Here is a 9,102-nt window from a genome sequence, read left to right on the forward strand (position 1 = left end):
ACTCCCTTGCTTCTCTTCAAACAGTGACATGGAATCTTTTACTCCCATTCAAGAGTCTCAGTTTAACATCTAATTTGAAAATGCCAAATCCAAAAGTGCAGCTTTCCCTCAGTACCAATGTTTGCTCTAAGCTGAGCAGCTATGCAGAAACCCAGTGGTTTCTTAGCACAAATCAGTCCCTTTAAGTAATCACACAATATAATTTAAAAGGCTATGCACAAAAAAATAGAGAGATTGTTGCTAAGTTCTGCACCAAAGTATCAGCTGAGATTTTATGTTTGTGTCTCTGGAGTGAGGCTTGAACCCACAATCTTCTGATGCAGATGTGAGAATGATATCACTGAGCCACTGTTATCATCTAATTGACAGCTATTTAAAAGAAACAGATTCAGGAGTTATGTTTGAGCCAATTCTAATTAATATACAGAATCATGAACAAGCTGCATTTATAATAATTCCTTTTTGCAAAAGCTTTAAGCCCCAAGAACTGAGGTTGATTGTGGGACCTGGCCCCAAATGATGACCATACCATCTCTCAGTTCCCTAAAATAGAACAACCTGATTTGTGACTTTCACCGTAGTTTCATATTCTAAGAAATGAGCAGACAATGCATTGTTTTCAACATTTAGTAGTATTTCTAATAGAAGGGAAATCTGAATAATTCACTGAAGTGGAAGCAGGTGTGCATTCATGTTTATGAAGTAAATGCAGCAAAGGTGCTTACAGAATAAATTGTGGTTGCAGGCACAAGGAGGTGGTGAACCAGATCCAGGTCAGGTTACCACAGAGACTGTGCGATATCGCAAGACAAACCCAAAATAATGAACAACTGGACTTGTGCTTTTCAAAAAGATGAACTTTTACACAAAGCAGTCAATTGTCAGCCTGACCTGTGTTTAACAGAAAATCTTTGGACATTACAGTTAGGAACACAGTGTGCAACATTGGAGGAAGACACTCATCTTTAATTTGCAGCAATATTTTAAGTGTGTTTTAAAATTCGTATCTGTAAGTTTTCTATAAATAGTGGAAAGAGACAATCTTTTCTTCCACATTATTATAACTTATGATAAAATAAAACATTTTTCTTGTATTCACTGAAATGAGAGATGCAGTTGCTTTTATTTGGATGTAATAAAATCAGTAACAGCTAGTCTCAGGTCAGATTATGATCCAAGTTATGTATTGCTTCCTGAACATAATGATACTAAATATTCTTCAGTGCAGTAACCCAGACTACATCTGTCAGTGGATTCATCTGCTCCTTATGGTAAAATGCTGCCTTGTTTATTTTCATTTTCAAGAATTCTAACTTATACAAGTTCAGTACCATAACCATCTCATATTTGCACTACTAAAATTGTCTCCCTGCAAGTATGCAGTCTTTTTTGAAAAGATAACTACATGTTTTATAAAAAATCAAATATTTGTGGTTGGTATGTTGCTCAAGAAGCAACAAACTTCATATTGGACTATTACTGCTTTACCAGAATTTGCCTGTCACAGTCTGGATTGAAACACTGGGTTTGAATATTGGAAAAAATTATGATCATTCAGAAAAGGTGCAGTATCTGAAATTGCTGAAAATGAATTCTTACTACAATGATATGGTAACTACCACGGATAATCCTAAAGGTTCTGATTTATTAATTTGTAATAACACCCTCTGTGATCTGTATGTCATTTTCAGCTCAATTAGCCACACTCTAATGCTGCTCTACCACAGTTATAGAATTACTATTTCTTACATTTCATTTATGGGATGTAGGCAATCAGGGGGAGGTAGTGGAAGCGGATACAGTAGCGACTTTTAAGGGACATTCTTGACAAATACATGAATAGTTCATTCATGGGATGTAGGCAATGCCTACATTGCTGATCGGGCCAGCATTTATTGCCCATTTCTAATTGCCCTTGAAAAGGTGATGGCGAGCTGTCATCTTGAACCGTGTGGTGTAGGTACACCCGCAGTGCTACTGGGGAGGGAGTTTCAGGATTTTGACCCAGTGACAGTGAAGGAATAGTAATATATTTCCAAGATGGGATGGTGTGTGGCCTGGAGGGGAACTTGAAGTGGAGATGCTGCCATATATCTGCTGTCCTTGACTTTCTAGATGGTGTGATAGTGGTTGTTGGTTTGGAAGATGCTGTGTGAGGTGAATTTCTACAGTGTATTTTGTAGATGGTACACATTGCTGCTACTGTGTGTCGGTGAATATTTGTGGGTGGGGTGCGAATCAAAAATAATTGGAGGAAAGGAAAGCTCTTGGCTTGCATCCAACACATTGTTCAGCATTTCATAGTGGCTAACTTCATAGTGGGCACATATTTCTGGCAAAGCCCTCCAGAAGGACTTTTTTAAGCAGGTGGTGAGAGGTTAGGATTAAGCCTAGTATGCAGGATTAAAGTTGAAATATAAAGGTGCTAGCATGCACAGTCGTCTTCAAGTTCTTCTACAACAATGAAAGGTCACAAGAAAATTCAAAAACTAGAACATCAGCTTCTGGAGAGTGTTTCCTTAAGGTCAGGTGCAAGAATATATATTTGTATTTTCTGGATTTAGTAGCACTATTATTCTGCAGCGTAGACCCAACAACTGCTAATGGCATTCCACACAAATTCGTGTGACCATATTCACTAGGCTATGGTATCTGTGGTGTACTTAGGAAAATGTGGCAACACATTCACATATCTTATGTTTAATCTTATGGTGTTCATCAGACCTGCTTATGTGGAGACCCTAGCACCTCCAAACTATCTAGTGAGGGCTCAGACCAGTATCTGTCACATTTGATAAGATGGCTTCAAGCTGACACTTCTGGTGATGAAAGCATAAAAATGAGTTAGTGACCTATGGCTAACTCACGAATCCAATATCTCAGCTAGTGAGGGTTCTGTTGATGCTTGATCAGCCCTACTATTAATAGGACTGGTAGATTTGTCATTGCACATTTATTAGGATTCTTTCTTCTCAACTATGTAGGAGAAGTGGTTTAGAACAAACAGCAAAGAAAATTACAGCATAGGAACAGGTCCTTTGGCCCTCCAAGCCTGCACCAACCATGCTGCCCGACTTAACTAAAACCCCCTACCTTTCCGAAGACCGTATCTCTCTATTCCCATCCTATTCATGTATTTGTCAAGAATGTCCCTTAAAAGTCTCTACTGTATCCGCTTCCACTGCCTCTCCTGGCAACGAGTTCCAGGCACCCACTACTGTGTAAAAAATCTGCCTCATACATCTCCTTTAAACCTTGCCCCTCATATCTTAAACCTATGCCCCCTAGTAATTGACTCTTCCACCCTGGGAAAAAGCTTCTGACTATCCACTCTGTCCATGCCTCTCATAATTTTGTAGACTTCTGTCAGGTTGCCCCTCAACCTCTGTTATTCCATGAGTTTAGGGTGCATTTTAATTCCAGTGACACAAAACACAAACTAGGCTGACCACTTTTGATTTCAAATGGATAAAGTTTCCTTTGCAATATCAGGCAGATGGATATTCTACAAATGACCTATTTACCACCCATTATAACATCCAGGGGTTACCATTGTCCAGAAACTGAACTGGACTAGCCACATAAATACTGTGGCCACCAGTACAGGTTAAAAGCTAGGAAGCCTGCAATGAGTAACTCAACTCTTGAATCACCAAAGCCTGTCCACCACCTAAAAGGTCCAAGTAAGGAGTGTGACAGAATATTCTCCACTTGTCTGGATGAGTGCAGTTTCAACAATACTGAGAAATCTTGATACCATCCAGGACATAGCAGCCCTCTTGATTGTTAGTCCTGCCACAAACAGTCAATCCCTCCACCAGTGACGAACCGTGGCAGCCATGTGTACCATTTACAAGATGCATCGCAGGAACTCAAAGTTCCTTTAGATAGTATCTTCCAAATCCACAACTTCTACTATCTAGATGGACAAGCAGATACCTACGAACACTAACATCTGGAGGTTCCTCTCCAAGTCACTCACCACCATGACTTGGAAATATATCTCTGTTCCTTCACTGTTGTTGGCTGTAAATCCTGGAACTCCCTCCCTAACAGCACTGTGGGTGTACCTAGACATGATGTGGGTATGCCGGCGTTGGACTGGCGTAAACACAGTAAGAAGTCTGACAACACCAGGTTTTAGTCCAACCGATTTATTTGATAATAGACTCACAAGCTTTCGAGGTTTCCCTCTTCGTCAGGTGAATGGAGAGTTCTGGCCTCAGACAGAGCATATAAAGCACGGACAGTTTAGAGATTACTGATTAGAATGCGAATCCTTACACCTAACCTGCTGTTCAAGACCTGAAGTGGCTGACAATGTGAATGGAAGGAGCAGTGATCACAGGTTACAGAGATGTGTATTGTCTCCAGACAGTACAGTAAGTGAGGTTTTGCAAACCCAGGCAAGTCACGGGGGTTACAGATAGTGCGACATGAACCCAAGATCCCTGTTGAGACCGTCCTCACGTGTGCAGAACTTGGCTATCAGTCTCTGTTCAGCGACTCTGCGCTGTCGTGTGTTGTGAAGGCCGCCTTGGAGAATGCTTACCTGAAGGTCAGAGGCTGAATGCCCATGACCACTGAAGTGTTCGCCAACAGGAAGGGAACAGTCTTGCCTGGTGATTGTCGAGCGATGTTCATTCATCCGTTGTCATAGCGTCTGCATGGTGTCCCCAATGTACCATGCTTCGGGACATCCTTTCTTGCAACGTATCAGGTAGACAATGTTGGCCGAGTTGCAAGAGTATTTACCATGTACCTGGTGGATGGTATTCTCACGTGTGATGATGGTATCCATGTCGATGATCCGGCATGCCTTGCAGAGGTTGCTGTGGCAGGGTTGTATGGAATTGTGGTCACTGTTCTCCTGAAGACTGGGTAGTTTGCTGCGAACAATGGTCTGTTTGAGGTTGTGTGGTTGTCTGAAGGCAAGAAGTGGGGGTGTGGGGATAGCCCTGGCGAGATGTTCGTCTTCATCAATGATATGCATTCAGCCTCTGACCTTCGGGTAAGCATTCTCCAAGGCGGCCTTCATGACACATGACAGCGCAGAGTCGCTGAACAGAGACTGATAGCCAAGTTCTGCACACATGAGGATGGTCTCAACAGGGATCTTGGGTTCATGTCGCACTATCTGTAACCCCCGTGACTTGCCTGGGTTTGCAAAACCTCACTTACTGTACTGTCTGGAGACAATACACATCTCTGTAACCTGTGATCAGTGCTCCTTCCACTCACATTGTCAGCTACTTCAGGTCTTGAACAGCAGGTTAGGTGTAAGGATTTGCATTCTAATCAGTAATCTCTAAACTGTCTGTGCTTTATATGCTCTGTCTGAGGCCAGAACTCTCCATTCACCTGACGAAGAGGGAAACCTCGAAAGCTTGTGAGTCTATTATCAAATAAATCGGTTGGACTAAAACCTGGTGTTGTCAGACTTTTTACTGGGTGTACCTAGACCACAGGAACTGCAGTGGTTCAAGAAGGCAGCTTACTATCACCTTCTTAAGGAACACCAAGGATGGACAGTAAATGCTGGTCTAACCAGTGATGCCGCTTCCCGTATATGAATTTTTTTTAAAGTTGCAGAATGTCATGCGTATCCTATATAGTGCTCTGTAGTCAGACTGCCTACACTGGACTGAATTTTACCCTCCAAATATGGGCTGTTCTAGTGCCAAGGAAGCATAATATCCAACATGATGACATCAGGTCACAAACTCAGCAATACAACTGTGGGCTAGCATGCTCTGAATCAAGAGCCATTGCACTCTTTTGAAATGAGCAATTAATGATCATTTTAAGCATATTAGCAGTCCAACCAACTGCAATTATACATCCCTGTTGCTGTAATACGTTGCCTGCACATAAAATATCCAGGTGGGAACATTGTTTTTTTTTCTGATCGTGGAAAGAATGAACATAAAGACTGGACATGGGTTTATACCTAAATTTAGCAGATGAGGCTGCTGACAAACTTTTCACTAACTAACCTTTGAAGTGCATGAATCTCTGGACAATATCAGGGGTATTGATGATTATAAGGTCTTCAAAGTGATGGACATAGTAACAATGCTGCCGTGATGTTACAGAGTCCAAAACGGGAATAGTGTATTCTCATGGAATTCCTCCTCCAGAGACAAACTGAGAAAGAAAGGGATGAGGCAAACTGAATAGGGACAGGAGCCACAGCAAGTGGATGAAGGAGGCCAACTTGCAGGGGAGCAAGGGGCTACAGAAGGCAAACTACAATAAGCAGAGGGTTGCAGGCAGAGGCTATACCTGCCGATCCTGTATAAAGAGTTTGCAAATGATTGAGTTAGTGCCTGCGGAAACTTTGCTTTTCAGGAGCCATGGTGACATCTCTGCTTGACATGCTTGCCCCACAGATTGCCTGGGGAGAGCATGTGATGCCTGTGGCATTGAAAGCCATGTTGGTGCTAAACTTCATTGCATCACTGTCATTTCAGGCTGCTTCTGGAGACCTGAATAGCATAACACAGCCTGCAGCATACGGACCTGGAGATGAACGTCACTCCAGCCTCCTTATTCCTTCTTGTCCTGTCTTTGAACCCCTGGCCATCTGTAGAGAAAAACAGAAAGCTAGAAGTCTGATGCTTTGTTTCTCCTTAAATACATCAGACTCATCAGGGTTATGCTTCAATTACGTTTCAAGACTTTGACTTCACTGCCAAAGATCCTGAAAGTTTCCCATCAGTAACGAGTCCAAAATAAATAAACAATTTTCACTCACTTCTGGTAAAGTTTCCAAAAACTTGTATTTAGCAAAAGAACTCTTCTTATTCTCTGTCAATGAAGATCCCTGGTGCAGCTGATATAGTCCTGTGCCAGGGGTCCATTTAAATGAATGGCAGTGACCTCCTTCCTTGTCAAAGCCAACCAACTCTGTGCCTGGATGTCCCAGCCTCAATAGCCCATTGGACAAGCCCTTCCAGGAATGTTATTGGCCAGTAACCCATCTGGTGATGACTAATTGACCAATTCTTGTACTTTCAGACATAAAAGCTGAAGGGGTAGTTGGCAATCCGCACACACGCTTTTGGGTGGGACTCTCGCTCATCACAATAGAACATTAATAGACCCGCAGCGCACTCTGTGTTAGAGATCGGTAGAGCTGGGAGAGAGGGGGGATCAGGCTGGACGTTGGGGGGGCTGGGGAGGGAGGGACATGGGCAGGGCAGGGGATCAGGGCTGTTCGTGGGGAAGGGGGGATCATGGAGGCTGGAGATCAGAGAGGGGGAGAGGGTTGGGAAGCCAGTAATTGGGAGGGGGAGGGTGCCTGGGAAGTAATCAGAAGGCCGGTGATCAGGAGCTTGGCAATGGGGGGTCCCAGTGTGCATGCATAGATCTTGCCACTAACAGATCAGCGTATGTGCTGTGGCCCACTCAGCATGCTGATGTCAGCCTCTGTGGTGGGTTCAAGCTCTGCCATTATGTTACAGACTGTCACGCTACAGACTCTGTGTTGCACAAGAGTCCTGTAGATACATTCCACTCAGCTCACCCAAAAAGAGGTGGGAAAAGCTCCCATATTCAGCCCATTGGGCACTTGGGTTTTCTTTGGGAGTATTGCCCCACCATCTATTGTGATGTGTGGCACTGCCACCATGCTGACTGAGACTGATTCAAACCAAATCAAGCAGTTCAAAACTGTGCGTTCAGGGGACACTGCTCTATGTGCAGCCTGTAATGTCTTAGCTTGACTTATTCCCCCCACCTCTAACACTCCCCTCAAGCTCGGGGATTAATCCTGGTTCAGTGAAGAGTACAGGAGGCTATTCCAAGAGCAGCATCAGACGTTCTTAAAACTGAGGTGCTGACTTGGTGAAGTTACAAGACCAAATGCATATTAATCAGCAGAAGCATTACACGATAGACAAAGCTAAGTAGTTCCACAACCAACTGATCACGTCAAAGCTCTGCAGTCCTGTCACTGCCAGCTGTGAATGGTGGTGGACAATCAAACAACTAATTGGAGAAGAGACTCCACAAAAATTCCCTATCCTCAATTAGTGGGGGGGGCCCAGCACATCAAAAGAGAAGGCTGAAGCATTGCAACAATCTTCAGCCAGAAGCGGTTAATCCATTTCAGCCTCCTCTTCAGGTCCCCAGCATCACAGATGTCAGTCTTCAGCCAATATAATTTACTCCAAATGATTTCAAGAAACAACTGAAGGCAGTAGATAATGCAAAGGATAAGAGCCTTGATAATATCCCGGCAACAGTACTGACTTGTGCTGCAGAACTTGTCACCCCTGACCAAGCTGTTTCAGTGCAGTTACAATGCTGGCATCTTCCCAGCAATGTGGAAAATTGCCCAGCTATGTCCTGTACACAAGAAACAAGACAAATCTAATCTGACCTATTACCGCCCCATTAGTCTACTCTCGATCATCAGTAAAGTGATGGCAGGGGTCATCAACAGTGCTATCAAGCAGTAGCTGCTCAGCAATAACCTGCTCAGTGACGTCCAGTTTGGGTTTCACCAGGGTCACCAGCTCCTGATCTCATTACAGCTTTGGTTCAAATCTGGACAAAAGAGCTGAATTCCAGAACTGAAGTAAGTGACTGCCCTTGACATCAAGGCAGCATGTGACTGAATATGGCATTAAGGAGCCTGAGCAAAACTGAAGTCAATAGGAATCGGGGGAAACGTTCCACTGATTGGAGTCATACCTGGCACAAAAGAAAATGGTTGCAGTGATATCAATCATATCAGTTCCAAGACATCACTGCAGGAGTTCCTCAGTATAATTTTTTTTTATTCATTCATGGGACATGGGCACACTGGCTGGCCAGCATTTATTGCCTATCCCTAGTTGCCCTTAGAGGGTAATTGAGAGTCAGCCACATTGCTGTTGTTCTGGAGTCACATGTAGGTCAGACCGGGTAAGGATGGTAGATTTCCTTCCCTAAACGGCTTCAGTGAACCAGATGGGTTTTTCTGACGATCGACAATGGTTTCACGGTCATCAGTAGATTCTTAATTCCAGATTTTTTTTATTGAATTCAAATTCCGCCATCTGCCATGGTGGGATTCGAATTCGAGTCCCCACAACATTAGTTGAGTTTCTGGAT

The 9,102-nt window shown here is 43.4% G+C and overlaps 1 protein-coding gene across 2 annotated transcripts in view; it reads left to right on the forward strand.

Moving 5' to 3' along the window:
- Positions 1-9,102, forward strand: part of LOC145342251 (calmegin) — a 69,050-nt gene that overhangs the window by 27,059 nt on the left and 32,889 nt on the right. Inside the window, exon 15 of one of the 2 annotated variants that reach the window (XM_080187659.1) lies at positions 746-1,104. The exons of the other annotated variant lie outside the window; for it this stretch is intronic. Coding sequence (XP_080043785.1) covers positions 746-823 — 78 coding nt within the window. The 3' untranslated portion in view covers positions 824-1,104. Of the gene's footprint in view, positions 1-745; positions 1,105-9,102 lie in introns of those variants that run through there. 2 annotated transcript variants of the gene reach the window in all.

This window comes from Carcharhinus amblyrhynchos, chromosome 4, assembly GCF_965287045.1.
Source record: "Carcharhinus amblyrhynchos chromosome 4, sCarAmb.v2.hapA, whole genome shotgun sequence".
NCBI lineage: Eukaryota > Metazoa > Chordata > Chondrichthyes > Carcharhiniformes > Carcharhinidae > Carcharhinus > Carcharhinus amblyrhynchos.